Source organism: Bombyx mandarina, chromosome 13, assembly GCF_030267445.1.
Source record: "Bombyx mandarina strain Sakado chromosome 13, ASM3026744v2".
Classification (NCBI taxonomy): Eukaryota; Metazoa; Arthropoda; class Insecta; order Lepidoptera; family Bombycidae; genus Bombyx; species Bombyx mandarina.
In genome coordinates this window covers 6,098,762-6,120,361 of record NC_143220.1, presented here as the reverse complement: position 1 = coordinate 6,120,361, position 21,600 = coordinate 6,098,762, and the positions used below count along the sequence as shown (strand labels likewise).

Sequence of the window (21,600 nt, the reverse complement as noted above, 5' to 3'; positions counted from 1 at the left end):
TGTTTTACTTCGCTCTACTTTTTGATGCTACTCACCCTGTACAGTGCAGCGGGCGGTGACCTCAGGTATCCAGACTTGCATTGTTTTACTTCGCTCTCCTTTTTGATGCTACCCACCCTGTACAGTGCAGCGGGCGGTGACCTCAGGTATCCAGACTTGCATTGTTTTACTTCGCTCTACTTTTTGATGCTACCCACCCTGTACAGTGCAGCGGGCGGTGACCTCAGGTATTCAGACTTGCATTGTTTTACTTCGCTCTACTTTTTGATGCTACCCACCCTGTACAGTGCAGCGGGCGGTGACCTCAGGTATCCAGACTTGCATTGCTTTACTTCGCTCTCCTTTTTGATGCTACCCACCCTGTACAGTGCGGCGGGCGGTGACCTCAGGTATCCAGACTTGCATTGTTTTACTTCGCTCTCCTTTTTGATGCTACCCACCCTGTACAGTGCAGCGGGCGGTAACCTCAGGTATCCAGACTTGCATTGTTTTACTTCGCTCTCCTTTTTGATGCTACCCACCCTGTACAGTGCAGCGGGCGGTGACCTCAGGTATTCAGACTTGCATTGCTTTACTTCGCTCTACTTTTTGATGCTACCCACCCTGTACAGTGCAGCGGGCGGTGACCTCAGGTATCCAGACTTGCATTGCTTTACTTCGCTCTCCTTTTTGATGCTACCCACCCTGTACAGTGCGGTGGGCGGTGACCTCAGGTATTCAGACTTGCATTGTTTTACTTCGCTCTCCTTTTTGATGCAACTTTAGCATGTTATGGTTTCACGAGTATTCTCGTTTGGTAAATCTATACTAATAATATAAAGCTGAAGAGCTTGTTTGTTTGAACGCGCTAATCTCAGGAACTACTGGTCCGATTTGAAAAACTCTTTCAGTGTTAGATAGGCCATTTATCGAGGAAGGCTATAGGCTATGTAACATCACGCTAAGACCAATACAAGCAGAGCACCAATAAATAATGTTTCAAAATCGGGTTTTTTCCCCGTTGAGAGCTTCCGCTGCGTGCGCTGCAGAAACGGTTAAAGTTTCGCTTAAATAATGTATGACAGAATGGTTCCCCTTTAAAAGATCTAAAAAAAGGTCCACGACAGCATATTATTATGTCTGTATGTTAAGGTTGGCTCACTATAACGTTTTTTATGCTAACCAAATTTGTTCTAAAATAAAGCATTTATATGTGAACTATTCCATGCGGACGAAGTCGCGGGCAAAAGCTAGTGTATTGATAGTTGTGGTTGTAGCAACACCTTTTCGCTAGTTACAGACAGCGTCAGAACTCAACTAAGAAAAAGCGGCTCTATTCTATAGCCCTCTTATCGTGTTCACCCCTAGCTACATACCCGACCGAAAGGACCGGGCACCGGGAAAGTTTTTTGAAACATGATTATTTTTGAGGACATAATAAGATATCATTATCGCTTGAGGCTTCACAGTTACCGGTGGGCCTCAGCCTGATCCTGTAAATTTCTCTAGTTCGATTTATTCGTGGCTTTCGTTCCCCTATGAGTCTCATTCCCTTTTCATAAAAACGGCTTCGGTACTCACGCATTAATATATTTGATGATCATTCGGCAGCGTCCTTGAGAACCTGGACGGTGTGAACCAGTGGGACGCGTTGTCCAAGAACAGAGAGTCTCCGCGCACCTCTGTATTGCACAATATCGATGACATCTGGGGTATTGCAGCTTTGACAGTTGATAAATACAAATTAATCAAAGGTAGGATTCGATGATTACTGGTTTCTTACACGTTTTTCTTAGTCTGGTAAGTAAGTTTTTTTTTTTTTGGCCCCTGGCTTTGCTGAGGTCCATGGGCGACGGTAATCATTCACCATCAAGTATGCCGTACGATCGTATGCCTACAATAAAAATAAAATAAAAAAATCATTAATATAGTCTGTGGTAGACCGAAAGCCCGCCAAAACTAAAGCATATTAACCTACACTTTTAATATTCAAACTGTAAAATGTTGTATATTAGATTAATAATGCACGTTAAATAAAACTTTCATAGTTATGGGGAGATATACGACAAAGGGAAGAAAGATCTTCAACCGAGCGGGTGTTATCGCTCGATAGACCGACGGTCCGAATGTTGTCCTTCGGAACTTGTTTAAGCAAGCTTATCTTGAAAATGTCGTAAGCGAGATTCAGGCATCTAATCAAAATATATCTCGTGTTCTGTGATGACTACCGACACATAATAATTGCGTTTGCTTAACTACACATCGACACGTAGGTGGTACGTGGTATGTGGTACATAATCCGAAACCTACTATAACATACAGTACACACCATGCGTTTTATTGCTAAAGCCATGACAACGAATCTACTTACCTATTAGGCACTTTTTTATTAGGCACCATCTATAAAGGTGTTTGGGACAACTGGTACGGGCCAAGCGGGAGAGAAGGCGCTTACAATGCTAGTCTTTTATATGACAGCCACGCAGGAAGAGTACTTGACAAACTTAATCTTATGCCCCCCAAAGAAAAGGTCATGGAGCTAAGGTATGGAATAATTTCTCACGTACATACAGAACTATAAATTAGGTGTGTTATTGTTTTTACTCCAGTTAAGGGTAAACAGGCAAAAAAATCACATAAACATAGATAATACACATAAATTAGTTATAGCAATTCAAGCACTCAACAAAAATGTTTACGGGCGTCGGCCACTAGATGGCTTCACTTCGATTAGTTTCTCATTGCTTCTGTTGATGACAGTAACAAATTACCTATCCTATATTTTATTTTTAATGAAGGATTTTCTAAATTTTCAGAAACCACTAATGGATAATATTTAATCAATTTGTCTATAACAAATAAAGACTTCTATGATTTATAAATTATTTATTTTCTATGTTTAGTTACACTTTAGCAACATATAAGTTTAGGGGCATCCGCTACAAGATCGATAGTTTCGATACAAAAAAATATTTGTCTTAAAGTATCACAGTTTCGGAGCCCATACATAATAATATTAATACATCTATCTTATGATATTTTTTTAAGTACCTTACTTCCACAAAGTCCTGTCTCGTACTGAGTAGCCCCAAGCAGGAAAAAACATAGGCTTCGCAAAGAGATAAGATGCAGTGTTTTGTGGCGTATATTTCGAAAATGATCAAATGATTTTTTTTTAAAAAGAAAGTACTGCATTTTGAAGAAATATTTTGTTAGTATTTTTCGTGTATTATTTATTTGGATAATTTATTTCAGAGATGAAGCCACAGTGAAGTGCAACGACAGTATTGAAGTCATCCAGTGTAAGCCTCGAGAAGCGCCGTGCGTCTTCAACATCGACGAGGATCCGTGCGAGAGAAGGAACTTAGCGCAACTGTAAGAGTTCACTGAACTTTGTGCTTCTGGAGTTTATTTTGAAAATAATTTCAAACACATTCTTTATTACACGCTTTATATTAGCTTCACTTGTATGTATATTCGTATGTTTGTAACTGACTCCTTTAGACGCGATTTTGACACTTATAAAAAATTTAACTAAAAAATGAAAAATAAATATTTAATAGTTTATAAAAACTAAAAAATAGAAAATAAATTTAAATAAATTTAAATTGAAAATATGTAGTGTAAAATATAGTTTATTGTAAAAAAAGTGTGGTAGGTAAACACGGTAGACGTGAAACTTATAAATAAGATATAAATATAGATATACTGACTATCCCACTACACAGAAGCATACATATGGACAATCTTTAGTAGACGATAGTGGGGATGCTACGAAGAGTCACACAAAGAGAAGAGGATGTCTAATGTCACGTCTAATGTGTTCTATCTCATTCTCTCGCCGCCTGAATTCTATACATTTATGTGTTTGTGTCTCTATGGACTTATTTTTTCGTTTCATCGAATTTGAAATCACAACAATTGTAAAGAAGTTTCACTTCAAAATTTTAGGTTACCAGAAGTACTTGAGAATCTTCTGAGCGAAATGCACAAGCTGAACGTATCGGCCGTGGCGCCCAACGCCCGACCGATAGACGCCCGCGGCGACCCGCAGTACTGGGGCAGGGTCTACACTAACTTCGGCAACTACGAAACGCAACACGGCTCGAGCGTTTGTCTGTGATGTTATTACATATATATATGAAGAACCTTACCATTGTCGGTATATTTACATATCGACGCTTGAAAGGCAAACGTGACTAAGCGACAATAACTGCTTTGTACATAAATGATAGGCAATAATCATATTCGATGCGCAAAAAAAAATTATTTCTAGGTCTATGAAAATCATTTCAATCCTACAGCTAGATTCGTTAAAATAGTTTTTTTTTTTTAGGTATTTCAACTTTAAATTAGTCTACTGTAAAGTTCACGCATTGTCGCTTAGTCACGTTTGCCTTTCAAGCGTCGATATATAAGAAGAACCTTACCATTGTCGGTATATTTACATTTATAAATACACAAATTAACTTTATAAAATAAATAAATTAATAAAAGTTGTACATACATAGTTTTACTTCGTAGTTTTTTTTTGTATTTCCTGCTGTCTCCAGCAGAAGGACTAAGTAGGTATTGGTGGATTGCATGAAGTATGAAACGTGAGTGAGTAGGTATACTCCGACGTCTGGTTGTGAAGAGACTAGAAAAGTATATTGACATTACATACCATCACGATTTCTAAAGTATTTTTAATACCTTTGTAAATAATTAGCATACTGTGGATTTTGTGGTGAGTGGTCACCGTCGCCCATGACTCCGGAAAGCTACCGTCTATAATTGAAGATTTTCTTCACTTTCATATTATCAGTTTAGTAAAAAAAAATGCGCTTATTAATCTATATATGTATAGATCGAATTATTTATTCATATTAATATTGTGAAGATGCATGAATTATTGTTAAAAAAAGTAAGTGGAAAAAGATTGCTGAATATAGCTTCACCGATTCATACAAAAGTATATTGAAGTATTACACTCTCCGCGCACTAGGCAGTCTGGCTGCGCAGCCTTAGTCCATTCCATATTGAAAGCAGTATAAATAATTAGTTAGCTGCTGGATATCTGATTAACGACCTCATCGAAGCCCCTCGGGGTTGATGGCTAAGGTAGACACTAGGTAAACCTAGCGATATAATCAAAACGAAAAAAATTAAATCAAAGTAATTAAAAAAAGAAAAATTAAACTCTCTCGGAAACAAATTGGCATATTGAAGAATAGAAGAATAAAATAGGGTAACTAAAAATAGTCTATTCATCTACTACACAAAAATTTAAAGTATTTATTTGACTAAATATTTTAAATTACTTACTTCTAATTAATGTAATATGAAAATTAAGAGCCGGACAAATCGTTATCATTTTTATATCCTCTGATTGAAAAAGAAAAATAAAACGCTTTCGGAACATAAAACTTTACTTCATCAGAAATAATGAACTAAATTGACAAATTAATAATGTATTATATAAATATAGAATCATTCGCAGTTTTTCTAATTTGTTCTAGATAAAGACAAGTGGAAAAATAATTTTAACTAAAAAAAAAAAAATTTTAACTAAAAAAAAACTAATTCCTTCTTATTGAAAAAAAAAAGAAAGAAATTTGGAAAGTTATTTAAGCCAATTTCGGCTTAGTTTTAATTAATTGTTCTCTTTGTCTGCTCTAGCCCTCTTAGTTTTGACGCCAGTTCTTTTAGCTTTATCTGTACTTTTTCTTTTAGTCGTGCGTTTCCCGAGATTTGTCATATCCTGAATAGGATTATGATTTCCACTAAGGGGTAACTCTTCCATATTGTCATTGAATAATATCGCATCCCTGTATTGCTTTAGAGTTGAATCTTCTGTAGTCGAAGGTGCTTCGGCTTGAACTACTCTACCCAATGTAGACGTATTTTGCAAGTTAATTTTTTCCAAAGGACTTAGGACGTCTCCCACAGGGTCGGATTGGCTCCCTTGAGACAACGTTTCGGCCAACAATCGTTCGACGATATTCGATTCATTCGTTTTAAAGAATTTGCTCATAACGTTTTTTAATTCATCTTTAATTATCTGCCGTGGTGTTGCCAAACTGAAAAAAAAGGGTTTATGGTTTTTTCAATATTCATTTATAATATTTAAAAAAAACAAATGAATCTATCTATATATATAAAAATGAATTGCTGTTCGTTAGTCTCGCTAAAACTCAAGAACGGCTGGACCGATATGGCTAATTTTGGTCTTGAATTATTTGTGGAAGTTCAAGGTTTAAAAAAGGGTAGATAAATATGAAAATGCTCGGAACTACATAAAAATAACAATTTTGTTTTTCCTTAGATATGTCTCCCGTCGGACGGATTCCTTTTGTTTGTTTTAAGTTTATTTTATACAAAAGTTTAGGTCTTTTATTTATCGATTGAGGCACTACGAAGTCTGCCGGGTCAGCTAGTTAATTACTATAGGAACATTTAGTATGTAATTAAAGGTCTCACTCAGTTCCCGGATCTTCGATAACGCCATGCGAGTGCAGGAGCTTCATGAGTTTAAGCGCATTGAGTGGCGACAGCTGGAAGCGGTCCGCCAGCTCCCCGGCGCGCAGCTGTGAGGCGCGCCCGCACCAGCTCAGGGCGCGACGGAAGATGCACAGACACTACGGGGCATCATGATAGTCTAGTCAGATTTATGTTTTGGCTTTTTTGGAACGAAGTTCCTTATGGGACGATGCGGAGAGGTACCCTAACCGGGAAAAAACGTCCGTAACGTAAGATTTTATTAGTAATGCACACAGTGTACGACTTAACTTTCTAATAACGTACAAAAAATAAAATTTTGTTATCATTCATTGACCACGATCTCAGAGCGTTCGTTTGCGCAATACACTAACTCTTATGCAAACAACCGTGAATGAAGTGTACCACAATAAGTTCGCCGTTGCCGAATGACCGTGGGTTGTTGCGAAACCTACAGTTGTAACGCAGCGTTCCGTTTCGCGGGGCAACAGTAGCCAAAGGGAATGTGACTCAGGTCCGTGTCGCGACGACCCACCCCGCGCAACCCGCGCCCGCGCAACCCACGCCCGCGCATCTGTTGCATCATTCGCACCCCCAGCCCCCAGTTAGTGCGCGCCAGACTTTGAAGCGGAATACACGCGTCCCCGGTCGACACCGGAACTGACAACCCGAGAGTCTCATGCCAGTCGGGCACCTAACATTAAACAGTTTTATTTTCTTTATACCTCGAATAGAACTTTAAATAAATATTTTTATAATAAGGAATTTCGTTCCTATCCGGTGTCCCACGACACCACACATCTTTTTTTTATTGCTTAGATGGGTGGACGAGCTCACAGCCCACCTGGTGTTAGGTGGTTACTGGAGTCCATAGACATCTACAACGTAAATACGCCACCCACTTTGAGATATACGTTCTAAGGTCTCAGTATAGTTACAACGGCTGTCCCGCCCTTTTAACAGAAACGCATTACTGCTTCACGGCAGAAATAGGTAGGGCGGTGGTACCTACCCGTGCGGACTCACAAGAGGTCCTACCACCAGTGATTACGCAAATTATAATTTAGCGGGTTTGATTTTTATTACACGATGTTACTCCTTCACCGTGGAAGTCAATCGTGAACATTTGTTAAGTGTGTACGTATTTCATTAAAACTATTGGTACCCGCCTGCGGCATTCGAACACCGGTGCATCGCTCGATACGAATGCACCGGACGTCTTATCCTTTACGGCCTGGCCACGGGGATCGGCGGTGCGAACAGCGATGCGGTGGACGAGGCGACCATTCGCGCAGCACCGTTTGCATGCCACGGGTACTCACGTTCGCCGCCGCGACTAGTAAGGAAGTCCGACAGCGAAATGTCTATATCGAAATTATCTCGATATTGCTTACAAATTAATAGTTTTTTGGTTCAGGACCTATTATTTGGAAAAGATTGTGAAGTACATGATTTGAATAAGAATCGGAGTGTACCTATAGATGGAGAATTCCACAAGAAGTACGAGAAATACTTTGGGTGGCTAGACTTCCAAATAGCTGGTCTAGCTAGTATTTCAGCTATATTTTTTTTTATTGCTTAGATGGGTGGACGAGCTCACAGCCCACCTTGTGTTAAGTGGTTACTGGCCCATAGACATCCACAACGTAAATGCGCCACCCACCTTGAGATATAAGTTCTAAGGTCTCAAGTATAGTTATAATGAAAAAATATAAATATAAATAAATATAAAATGAAAATAACAAAAAAAAAAGGAAAAAAAATCTGTCACCGACTTCTATAAGCTTACACACTACCACGTCTGAACCCTTTCTCCATATACAGTCAAAAGAACAAGACCTAGGGACAGAAAAATTTGTTAACTTCAGTCGGCGCATACGACGTGGACTCGATGATGATCATTTCGAGGATCACGTGACCGAATATCCTAAATTTCTAACCGAACTGACAAAATTATTCTCCGCTTTTGAATGTAAACAAGACCGGAAATTCGATTCCTTAAAAATTAAAATGGATGATATATTAGAACAAAACAACCAGATTCAACAGTCTATTGCATTTTTCTCCAACAAGTACGACGAACTATTAGTCCGTATGTCAGCGGCGGAAAGCGAAAACAACGAACTCAAAAAACAGATTGGCACACTGCATACGAAGATTGATTTGCTAGAAAGGAATTCCCGATCTGCTATGATTGAGATAAACAATCTACCAATCTCGAAACCTGAAGATAAGAACACCTTAAGCGAAAAATTATCTAAAATTGGCACAACTATTAATTATGATATTCCAACTACCCACATTAAAAATATATACAGAGTTAAACCAAAACATCAATCTTCATCTACTGGTACCGTCATCGTTGAGTTTGATACAGCTACTACTAAAGATAATATCCTGAAAGCTTCAAGATTATATAATAAGCAGAATGGAAAGTCTAAGCTCTCGACCGCTTCTATCCAGCTGCCTGGCCCACCAACACCTATCTATATAACTGAATTTCTGACCTCTCAAGCCAAGCATCTATATTTCCTGGGGCGCAAACTTCAGAAAGAGGGAAAATGTGACAGCTGCTGGCCAAGCCACGGGAAGATTTTAATCAAGAAAACTGCTAGTTCTGTTCCGTATTGTGTAAACTCCGAAAAAGATATTCAAAATCTAATGTCTACTGCTAAATGACTAAACAGTTATGTTCAACCACTGGTTTGTCTACTTTTCCATTTTTTATGTTCAAACAATTTTGTAACTTTCTTTTTTATACATAAGATATATCAGATACCCACAGACTATTACACACACATACACACACCTACACTTAATTTCACACACAAAATGATTACACATACGTCTGCATCTACAATAACATGCTATTACTTAAAACATTTATACAGCACATGCTCCCCATTCATAATATTAACATTAACATTTAAAATTAATTATCTGTACACCTATTTTTATCTGTCATATAGTTTAAGCGACTCATATATTATTACTTTATATATACCCTGGGAAAAACAAACATTATCACAATTTAACAAGGCAACAAATTATATTTCCCTCCTAATTAAACTTATAAACTTAATCTTATACTCATACAATATACAAAATTCGATACCCTTAACCATTTACACACTGATTTAGATCGAGTATCGGTGGCCGACGTAGTGACTTGTTCGATAGAAGACTGTCACCATGTTGCCAGTCTACACCAGGGTGCTCTAAAGCTCCTTAACCAAAACATTAGAAGTATAAATAGAAATTTTGATGGACTAACTACCCTTCTTGAACGTAGTGGAACGACATGGGACTTGATTATACTCACTGAATGTTGGCTACTTCACTCTCCCCCTATACCAGTTATGCAAGGTTATAATTTGGCTGCTACTAGCCGTCACCGCACTCAAAATGAGGGAGTTATAGTCTATAGCCGCACCCAGCTTCAAATATATTTTAAAGAGCCGGAAATTCATGACGCTAACTGCCTCGCACTAACGATAAACAAGGATACCGTAGTTATTGCTATATACCGCCCACCGGCTCAACAAAATTTTACATTGTTTCTAGAATCCCTTAATGAACTTTTAAAGTCTTATTCTTCTTATAAAAATATTGTCTTGGCTGGCGATATAAACATTGATATTTCCGAGAAAAATATCGATTCGCGTTCTCACGACTATCTCACGTTGCTAACTTATCACGGAATGTTACCTGCACACGAACTCCCGACCAGATTAAATCGATCATGCCTTGACCATATTATTTTAAAATCAAAAAATCATGCTTGTTGTTTGGTTGCTGATACTTCGCTGACCGACCACGACACGACACTTCTATTTCTTCATACCTCAAGCCAGTATAATAATTTAACTCAAAATAATAAAACAAGAAAATTTATTGACTATGACAAAATTAATGAAAAATTACTTCAAATTGATTTTTCCCTTTTATACAACTCCACTGACGCTAACGTAGCTACTAATTATTTTATTAACACTCTTAATACCATCATTCTTGAAAACACGAGTCTAAAAGTTGTACCACATCGCAAAAGGCTCAGAAAATTGTGGATGACTCCGGGGCTTCTGAGATGCCTCCGAAACCGGGACAACTTACACAAAAAAGTGAAAAAATATCCTAACAATGAAGTTCTTCAATTAACTTTTAAAAGATATAGGAACTACTGTACATCTCTTTTAAAAAGCGCTAAGAGCAATTATGATAGGGCCCAAATAAAAAATGCTCAAAACAATAATAAGAAGCTTTGGGAAACGATTAAAACTATAACACATACCAAAAAACAAAATACCCATGCGAACGACCTTCTCACACACGCAGGACCCGCAAACTCTATTAATACGGTCAACCATTACTTTGCCAATGTCGGTAGTTCACTAGCTCTAAATATTCATGCAAAAAAAACACACTCAAAAGTACCTATATTGTTTTCTCATTTAAGAACTTTTGCTATGCTGGAAACTGACCAATCCGAGATAGAAACCCTAATAAATAGTCTCAGAACAGACTGTGCCACTGGATCGGATAATATCTCTGGGATAATTCTAAAAAAATTTAAACACATCCTTCTAGCTCCAGTTACGTTTTTATGTAATCTGGCTATTTCTACTGGAGTCTTTCCCGACGTCTTTAAGCTTGCAGTAGTTCATCCGATCTATAAGGGTACGGGGGACCGACGTCTGCCGAACAATTACAGACCTATTTCTATTCTGCCAACCCTCTCAAAAATTCTGGAAAAAATTATGAACCATAGACTCATAAAATTCTTAGACAAATACAACCTTCTCTCCCCCTCTCAATATGGTTTCCGCTCTGGTATATCGACTAGCGATGCAGTTTTAAACTTAACTAATGAAATTGTCACAAAACTAGATAAAAAGAACAAAGTAATTGGTATATTCTTGGACTTAGCTAAAGCCTTCGACACGATTTCTATCCCAACTCTCATAACTAAGCTTGAAGCCGTTGGGTTGAGAGGCAATCAGCTTTCTCTTTTCAGGAGCTACCTTACGGGCAGACGTCAATGTGTCAAAATCAGTGACCTTATCAGTGACGAACTCCCTATAGCATATGGAGTGCCACAGGGCAGTATTCTCGGCCCTACCCTATTTTTAATATATATAAATGACCTATGTCAACTAAATATCACAAACGGGTCTATTTACACCTATGCTGACGATACTGCTCTCGTATTTCATGGCAGTTCTTGGGAGGCAGCTTTTAGTTTTGCTCAATGTGGCCTGAACACCGTAACTGACTGGCTGTCTAAAAATCTACTGACACTGAACGTGGATAAAACTAAGTACGTCACTTTTTCCCTGTCTACGCGTGGTAAAATATCATCTTCGCCTTTTTCACTTATAGCCCACTCCTGTAACGCTCTTGGACAAACTGCCTGCGGTTGCCCCTCCCTTGCCAGGACAAATTGCATTAGGTATCTGGGTATACAGATCGATGACCTATTATCCTTTCATTCCCATATTGACGTTCTGTCGTCCAGATTACGCAAACTCACTTACATTTTTAAAAATCTGCGTCATGTTACCGACAGGAACGTACTTACACCGTTTATTTAGCGCTCTGTCAATCAGTCACTCAGTACTGCATAGTGGCATGGGGCGGGTCTTCCAAAACACACTTTTTAAAACTTGAACGTGCCCAGAGATGTATTTTAAAAGTTGGATGGCGGCTCCCTTATAGGTTTCCTACAAATGATCTTTACAAAACCTGTAAAGTCCTTTCTGTCCGTAAATTATTTATTCTTAATCTTATTATGACTACACACTCGAAAACTCCATACGATCCGACATTGCTCGTAAGTCAGCGGCGCGGGTATGGTGTGCGTCCCACAACACTTGTTTCTACATCGTTAGCTCAACGCTTTTATGGCTTCCTAAGTAGCTTCATATACAATAAAATCAATAAGCTGATAAATATATACCCCATGACACAGACCCAATGCAAACATGCACTAACAAATTGGCTTCACGACCTAGACTACGAGCAAACAGAGAACTTACTCCAGACTGTGAAGTAATCTGCTTTTTGTTTTCGAGCCCAATTAAGCAAATAATTATTTATACCTATGTAATAGTAATAATAAACACGCATAGATGCAGATACTCACACATACACAATACAACATGCATGCGCGCACACGCTCATATATACACACACTCACACTCACTCACACACACACACACACCCAAATACACACACATTCACACACGCACACACACGTAAAATGACCTTCTTAAAATATAACACCTAATGATCTCTCAACACTAGTCCGCATCATCTGTTCACGACTTAACCTAACCTAATCTATCTTAAGAAGGAGGGAGCCTGGAGATCAGTAATACAGGTCTTTGAACCTAGTACAGACTTCAGCTCTTTCAAAGGCTTACAAAATAAATTATAAGGTTAATTTATTTCCATTTAAATTTATATGTACCTTGTACCTTTAAGAGAGAAATAAATAAATTATTATATTATTATTATTAAAAATGGCTGCCTCACCCTTCAAACCGAAACGCATTACTACTTCACGGCAGAAATAGGCAGGGTGGTAGTACCCACCCGTGTGGACTCACAAGAGGTCCTACCACCAGTAATTACGCAAATTATAATTTTGAGGATTTCATTTTTATTACACGATGTTATTCCTTTACCGTGGAAATCAATCGTGAACATTTGTTGAGTACGTATTTCATTACAAAAATTGGTACCCGCCTGATATTCGAACACCGGTGCATCGCTCAACACGATTGCACCGGACGTCCGTTAGGCCACGACGACTTTAAAAATATAAAATAAAAAATAAATAAAAAATATAAAAATTTCGGTTTTAATTTTTCGCGGCGAAAACAACTAAACTCATTTAATCACTGTACTATTCGCCGCGACTACCGCTCGACTCCGTGGCTCGCACCGTCCGTATTCATGCATTTGTTTTGCTCGCCCGCCGCATCGCGCGATTCGCTCGGTACATTTCGCCGGTCGCTTCGCCGGTCGCCCGTGCGCGTGGCTTGTTAGGTACATTTCTATGCTCTTATTTTAGTCGCTAGACGCTTCGCCGTTCGCACCGCGCGAATATTCGTATCGGCGAATGTCCCGTGGCCAGGCTGTTAGGCCACGACGACTTCAACTTTAACAACGTGCTCTAAGGAATTGTTTGAGATAATACAATCATCTCGTTTTTACCATCGTACCACCCGCCACCGGAGTAGAGTTCACCCATACTACCTGGAGCCACTGCGGTCATCCACAGTGCGTTTCCAGAGATCTTTTCTGCCACGTACCATCCGGCTATGGAATGAGCTCCCCTCCACGGTGTTTCCCGCGCGCTATGACATGTCCTTCTTCAAACGAGGCTTGTGGAGAGTATTAAGCGGTAGGCAGCGGCTTGGCTCTATCCCTGGCATTGCTGACGTCCATGAGCGACGTTAACCACTCATCATCAGGTGAGCCGTATGCTCGTCTAGTTCAAAAACTGAATTGATTGGAACGATTGGTTGCGGCGACCAGCATACTTGTAGATTAGTTACGTTTATAAAAATGATCAAGGGCATCACTCCACGTTAGTAATAGGTTAGTAGTGTAATTGTTTTAATTTTATATTGTGAATAAAATTATTTCCTTACATTATATTAAGTTAGATTAGTTTTCGTTGTCGTGTTGTTTTGTCGTATAATTGTAAGGAACGTTGTTGTACGAATTCAGCACTATGTCTTGTTTCGTCGTCCGCACATAGCTTATGTTGCAAGCCAGATTTTGTTTCTTTTTACTTGTGTGTTTTTATGTATCTTTTTAGCTTGTGATGTGTATTGGTGAGCCTAAATAAATAAATACTGGTTGTGTGGCTGGGAGCGTCCCACCTCTCTCTTCTTGGCGCTGAGGTCAGCCAGGGCGGCGTCGGTGGGGCTCCTGGCGGCGTCCCGGTCGGCGCAGTCCGCGCAGCAGTGTCGGCGGGGCGCGGCCTCCTCCCGCACGCCGAAGCAAGCCGCGTGCTGAGACTTGTTGCAGTAGCTGCGTGATCGTCCAGTTCATTTAACAGTTAAGTCTTGCATTTTAGTTTGCTCTCAAATCTTAAGTCATTTAATTCAAAATGTTTATGCCGATGCTTGTAGCTGAAAGTAAGTATTTTACTTTTTGACGAATCATGTTGCTGATAACTCTATTTCTGTAATCTGACATATACACAAATAATAACATGTAATTTTAGGTTATTAAAATAATATTTTGTGTATTAATAAAAATGTTAGTGTGTTTATAAAATTTAAAGTGTTCAATTTCATTCGTTTAGTGACCACTTAGAGACGGATGAGGATAACTAAGTGACTGGGTTCAGAGACCGACGAACCCAGCCCCCACTCATCATGTTATTCAGTCAATTAAGCACACTACCTTTACTTAAACTTCCTTAAAATAGTGATCGCCATATTTATACCGGAGTGCCCAACTTTAGGGTAGGTAGCTATCAAACCTATAATATGAGAGATCAGTGGGCCACAGGGAGACCATGTGCGTACTACGTTTAAACACTACTGGCCGTAGAAGATCGTGTGAGCCTGCACAGGTAGGTACTCTACCTATTTCGGCCGTGAAGCGTGCCCTTCGATTTGAAGGGCGAGGCAACCGCTATACTATTAAATTTGAAACTCAGAACTCACGTCTTAAGATAGGGACACTATTGACGTAGTTGATGTCTAGGGGCTTCGATGACTACTTAACACCAGAGGGATTGTGAACTCGTTCAACCATCCTCGTAATAAAAAACAGATAAAGTTATATCAACTGCCGAGCCAAGCATTAACACTTGTCGTTATGGGAATAACATGTTTACAGTAGATTGGGGGGAATACAGACTAGAGTTAGAACAGAGCCAAATCTGGGATATCACAATATTTTTGTTGAAAGAAAATGACTTTTATTTAGTGTTTAAGAATATTAAATAGTTTAATTTAGTTCATCAAAGTTTTGTAACTCATTAAAGATATTAAAAAGTTAATCACCTAAAGTTTTACCTACCTAACAACTAAATAGTGCCAGCCCTATCGAAAAACTCTATTGTCCCCATTCGTAACCTGATTCACCCCAAAGCCGAGGTGAATCGGGCCAAGCTAGTTTTTTCAGTATTTTGTAATGTACTATGTATAACAACGCATCGTATATAAAAATTTAAGCCTCCAGAACCATTTTAATCTCAAATATATTGGTATTATTATCCTAAGAAAAACCATTGAAAATTTGTGTTGGATTTGGAATGGGTTCCGAGTCCCCCCAGTTTACGGTATTAAATAAACAGTCAATATAAACAAGAGCTGTCTTCCTCGTCTCCGGTCGCGCGGGGGCGTTGAACCCAGTGTTCGGTAGTTTTGCATTGTGTGGGTACTTGGAAACATTTGTTTTATCCAATGTTGTCGTTCTGGCATTCACCAGCGGACTAGGCTAGAACAGCTGCTGGTGCGAGGGGAGGTGGCACTTACCCGCAGGTGAGCAGTACCGCGTCGTCGGCGTCTTGCTTATTGCACGGGCATCGAACCTGCGCTTCCGCATCCGTTCCCGTGCTGTGTTGCTCCGATCCTAAAGTAGATATATAGTTGGAGAACATTTTATCCGGGATTACCCTAATTACAGAAATACACTTATTTTACATACACTATTTAAATACACTTATTTATACAATTTCAGATTGCTAGTCTTAAGAAAACATTCTATCAGTTTGCAATTGCCAATACAAGTAGATGCCACTGAAATTACCAAAATATTAATTAAAGACGGTAGTTAAACAATAAGCTTACCGAAATCGTCTTCTTCATTTTGCGTCATCACCGGTGCGTGCTGCGAGGGCTGCAGAGCAATGGACGTAGTTTTTTTTTAAATTTAATTCACGTTGTTAATGAACATTCTGAGATTCAATTCAGGCTGGGGATTTATGAACTACAGCAATGAGTTAATTGTGTTCGAAGGAACAAGATTTAGTTTTAGTGATTGAGCAACTACAAGCTATTAATAAAAGTCTTTAGGTAAACAAGGTGCCCTGCGCCGGTCGCGTGGGCAGCCCACTCACGAGAGCCTCTCGACTGGACAGCATGGACTCCTTCATGTAGCTGCGGGCCACGAGCCGGTGGTAGGGGGTCTCGACGGAGCCGAGCTTCACCGCGTCTCCGTACGACGGGGCCAGGTGGTCCTCCGACTCCAACGTAGAGAGAAACCCCGGGGCTTGATAACCCTCGGGAGTCTCTAATTAAATTAAAATTATTTTTGAATAAATACATAAAATAATCCTTACATAGCTTCTAAACTTTACGTCTTCGCTAAGCGATAAAAAAATCATTCTTTAAACTAATCTAAAAAATGACGTTTTAACGTTTATATGGGCGGACGAACTCATGACCCACAAGATTTTAAGTGGTTACGTTAGCCATCTACAACGTAAGTGCCGCCACCCGCCTTGAGATATGAGTTATAAGGTCTACGGTTTTACAGTACAACGGTTGTCCCACCCTTCAAACCCAAAACGCATTACTGCTTCACGGCTGAAATAAGTAGGGTGGTAGTACTTACTCGTGTGAACACACAAGACGTCCTACCACCAGTAAAAATAAATTGAAAACAAATTCTGGAATTAATTCAAGGGTTTTAAATAAGAATCCTTAATTGATAATTACTCGTAAAATAATAAATGTTTTATTGGAGGTTCAGTTAGAAAATTGCCCAAAAAACAGTTATAAACACCCACCATCATTATAATACAGTCTCAAGCTGACGTCATAGGTCGAGGGCAGCTCGTTCTGACACGCTTGCATGATGACCACACAAGCCCTAATCAAGTGTATGGTCCTCTCTCTGACGTTATCGAAGGAATATCTCGTGGAACGTCTAACGCTGTCCCGGCTTGTGGAGTGCACGTCCATGGTCACCCCGTCAGGGTTGTAAGAGTACTCGAAAACGTGATATTCTATGAGATTTTCTACTTTACATTCGCCTTCGTAAAAACACAGCGCCAGTTGATGGAGCTGTGGATATAGAGTAATGAACTATGTTAACAGATATAAAACGTTTTCGCAAATTAATTTGACACCTCATAGACGATAGAAATAGTGTGTGCAAAAATTTTAATTTTTTATATTGCCCGCGTAGGCATACGACCCACCTGATGGTGAATGGTTACCGTCGCCCATGGACTTCAGCAATGCCAGGGGTAGATTCAAGCCGCTGCCTACCACTTAATACTCTCCACAAGCCTCGTTTGAAGAAGGACATGTCATAGCGCTCGGGAAACGCCGTGGAGGGGAGCTTAATTTTGCTATTTCTCGTCTGCAAGACACGCATTACATTTTTTCCCTACCTATTCGCTGGTAACCTAAGAGGCTATTCCAGCTTCACGTAGACAGTTAGGTGAGCTCATGTACTCAACCTGAGAGAGTTTGCTAACACTAGCCCTAGCAAGAGCAGCACTTTGCAGTCTACCACCGAATCGGAATCACGACCCACTGAGAAGATCCGGCGAGAAACTCAGTGGGCTGTGTCTATGGGTTAGTTCGCTCGTCGAGAGTCACGTGACGGTGACCGGTGCTTGAGGGTCCTAAAAGCACCGAGAGTGAAACCGGGGTATCTGACAAGACATGTTTCAGAAGACAAGTTGCCCAGTCGCGGTAGGATAAGGTGCATTACATTGTAACCAGAACGCGACATGCTATGAATGTACTGAAGGTAATACAGCGAAAACAACGAGAAAGGTTCAGTATATTAAATTACGGTTAAATAAGTGAAATATCAAACTAAAGCATAGTGAACTTAGCAAATTAACAGAAAAAATATAGACTTTTGTCTTAATTCAACAAGTTTTACTATCGATGCTATTGCGAAAACATAGGAAATCTACCGCCCACCCCCCATAATATAAACCCGATTCCTTAAGTTAGCTATGGGAGCGTTGGTACGTGAGGATCGTGTGTCTTTACAACGAACTGGATTTCAAACATATCCATAGTATATGAAGACAACTTCGGATAGCTTCTCCATCACAGCAACATAACACTACAATCCTACGAAAGCAGCCAACCACTTTGGACGCTCTAGACACGTGATCACGTATCATTCCCATAATTATTTCCGTTATAATCCAGTTTCGATGCTGTTGGTTCTATCGCTCTCTTCAACCCGTCACGGTTCTCTCGTCAACCCACTCAGTGTTCAGCGAATATTCTAACCGGATTAAGATTCCCTTTCAGTGGTATATTCATTCAGGAAGCAGTTATCCCACCCCATTGTGAGCAAGCTTCCCTCTCCGAGTTAAGTCCTCGAACTCGCTCACTATTTCATATAATTTATATTAATTTAAAGGAATAAATAAAATACTTACGTATTTCTTATCAAAAGCTTCGAAAGCCTGCGTTAAAGCTGTACTAACGAACTGGGCCAGTTCATCACTACACTTGTTCTTCAAGACCCTCAACTTGATACCACCAAAGGTTTCCTGCGTGTAACTGTCTTCAGGGAAGACATTCTTCAAGTACGTGACGGTACTGACCGCTATGACAGTCAGCTGTTTCATAAAGGTCACTGAACTCGTATACGTTTCAGTTACCGTGCGAGGGAATAATTTGACCCATTCGGTTACCGCCTGATGATTTATTTATTAATTATAATTAAATTTCAAAGAATAGTGTGTTTTAATGTTTTTTAACTTAATTATTGTTATAATTTTCCATGGACAAAGATGACTACCTACATTAAGTTATATCACCATATTCACAGATCGTAAATTCGTTAGCATTTTAAATATGGATTTGCCGGTGTGTCTAGTCTACAAGTCTACTTTTTACAAGATGCATGCACATCATTGCTCATAATCTGCAGCCTATGTTGAGACATGAAGCATCTATCATACAGGACTAAAAATAAATCGTAATCAAGACCTAGTAAGAATTTAATGTGCATAGTAAGAATTCCGTAGTTGACATCGACAAGCAAATGTGACATTCTGAGATTTCCATAATGTTAACAAAAATATTCCCACCACCGAAGTATTCGAAATACATTATCGAGATAAAGTATACATATAATATCAATTAGTAGCCTTACGGCCCATCTAGTGCTAAGTAGTTACCGGAGTCCATATATATTTCAACATAATGCCATCACCCATCTCGAGAGATGATATCGTAGTTTCGATAGTATTGAATAGCTGCTTCACATTTCAAATCGGAACACGTGACTCCTTCGCGGCAAAAATAGGCAAGATGTTATTTCTTCATCGTGAAATTTGTTCCTGAATTAAATCCGTATTTTCTTACAATTTTTTTTACCTATCTGCGAGATTCGAATACCGGAATAGTTACCTACATCGCTTGATACACAACATTTTACTCTTTAGGCCACGGCAACTTTACGTAAGTATTATATACGACTAAATTATTATATCCTATAGCATTTTGTAAGAATATTGTGAAAGTACACAAAAGACAAACCTGAGACTGCAATGTGGCCGTAGCTGACATTTTTAAAACAATGCTTTTGTTTAATGTTCACGCGTACCTACACTGAAATCACTTTAACCGCATTACCTACGTATTTTGTTTTCCCGCCATTACCTTACTTTTTTTTAAGCGATTTTATGACCTGGTTACTAAGACCTTTAAGTCATGTCTTATTTTAATTCATATTCTTATTTTTATGAAAAATGATAATATGGAGGATATTAAACAGTTAATAAACCACCATTATTACATATTGAAACCCGACGAAACACTAAATAGACAAAATAAAACAAATCACACAACTTCCCTCCTCGCGTTTCCGCCAAATAGCTTAAGCTTACCTTACCTTACATTTTCAAGCGTGCTGCCACAGATAAATTTGCGATTGAAACCAAAAAGTTTTATTAATAATATTTCAAAACTTTAAAGTTTCGGTTTTTGAATTTAAAACAAAATACAACAATAAACACGAATGACAACTGGTGACAAAATACACAAATAATTTTGGATTTATTGAATTGTGAAAAAATTAAGAACTGAAAAAAAAAAAACGGAAATGTTGTGCCCAGAAGGCTCTCAGCCTGAAAATGATACGCTATCCAAAAGCAATGATATCTGCCAAAAGAAACCAAACAAAGTTCCTGCTGAAGGAACAGACAGCTTAGAACTAACTTCCTATAAAAATCCTAAGACATGGAAGAGATCGATTTCTAATTTCTTCAGAAATCAACTACGTTCAACTAAATCCAATGAGGTAAGCATTTGCATTAATACAATCTGTTACGATATTTTTGCCGTTGCTAAAAAAAATCTTTTTCAGGGTGATCGGCCTTCAGGCAGTAAAGATAATTTTGAGGAAAAAGAGATCACTCCTGACCAAAAGTGGCAATCTTTGGGGAAAGTATTTCGTCGTCAAAGCTTTGTCGAAACGTGGAACAAGTCTCCTAAATCGCCAGGAGAAAATTCATCTCACAGTAAAAGGCTAGCGGTAAAAAAGGTCATTTCATCTTACTTTGGCAAAAGTCAAAAAGTGACGTCGGCGGATGGTGAAAAATAAACATGTACACAAATAAAAATGTTATACAGATCGTGTTGTATTTTAAATCACTAAGTTCGTTATTTGTAAATTTCACTTAACTAAAACATAAAATGTATTAAAACAATTTGAAAACAAGTAATTTAAAATGATAGACATGAATCATGTATGAAAATTATTTACGTTCAAAATGTTTACTTTGTCAGATATATACGAATATTCTTATGCCTAAATTTAAATTCGTATCTGAAACTTTTCTTTATACTACTCATTAGAACATACTACAGTTATAAGAACCAAGTAGTATGATTGTGGTCCATAGGTTATACACTTAATATATGTTGTGGTCCTTGTTATTTCCATGGAGGAAGGTCCTTAACACACTAAGAAAATGCTCAAAAACCACCTTTTGTGGATTTTATGTGATTCCAAAATTTAAAGTATCGGACAAAATAAATTTCTCAACCCTTAAAGATAATACTAAAAAAATTAAGATAATGACCAAGGCTATTTTACTTCTATCTGATGAACTAACTGTATACAATCTTTCGTTTAAGACCTTTTGTTGTATTCTTTGTATATTTTCTACGGTTTGAGTGAAAA

The 21,600-nt window shown here is 38.7% G+C and overlaps 3 protein-coding genes across 3 annotated transcripts in view; 2 read left to right on the top strand and 1 right to left on the bottom strand.

Moving 5' to 3' along the window:
* The window catches only part of LOC114239795 (arylsulfatase I), a 29,142-nt gene extending 24,905 nt beyond the window's left edge, over window positions 1-4,237 (top strand). The window contains exons 9-12 of the mRNA XM_089732310.1: window positions 1,591-1,733; window positions 2,373-2,523; window positions 3,235-3,354; window positions 3,931-4,237. Coding sequence (XP_089588436.1) covers window positions 1,591-1,733; window positions 2,373-2,523; window positions 3,235-3,354; window positions 3,931-4,102 — 586 coding nt within the window. The 3' untranslated portion in view covers window positions 4,103-4,237. The remainder of the gene's footprint in view (window positions 1-1,590; window positions 1,734-2,372; window positions 2,524-3,234; window positions 3,355-3,930) is intronic.
* Window positions 4,238-5,472: 1,235 nt separating this feature from the next.
* Window positions 5,473-19,117, bottom strand: LOC114239848 (uncharacterized; the record flags this gene model as incomplete). The annotated part of the gene is made up of 8 exons (XM_028170271.2): window positions 5,473-6,041; window positions 6,442-6,599; window positions 14,352-14,502; window positions 15,963-16,059; window positions 16,278-16,326; window positions 16,547-16,719; window positions 17,219-17,495; window positions 18,845-19,117. Coding segments are annotated over 8 exons (1,605 nt in total), but the record flags the coding sequence as incomplete, so codon positions are not given.
* Window positions 19,118-20,414: 1,297 nt separating this feature from the next.
* LOC114239682 (uncharacterized) lies at window positions 20,415-21,018 on the top strand. Its single transcript, XM_028169970.2, has 2 exons — window positions 20,415-20,715; window positions 20,782-21,018. Exons 1-2 carry the CDS (start codon window positions 20,518-20,520, stop codon window positions 21,016-21,018), a joined length of 435 nt encoding a protein of 144 aa, XP_028025771.2. The 5' UTR covers window positions 20,415-20,517.
* The last annotated feature ends 582 nt before the right edge of the window (window positions 21,019-21,600 follow it).

Bases quoted from the DNA above. Each gene is read 5' to 3' on its own strand.
- LOC114239682 (XM_028169970.2), top strand. From the start codon at position 20,518: ATGTTGTGCCCAGAAGGCTCTCAGCCTGAAAATGATACGCTATCCAAA. The intron at 20,716-20,781 runs GTAAGCATTTGC...AATCTTTTTCAG, and splicing joins GTTCAACTAAATCCAATGAG to GGTGATCGGCCTTCAGGCAG.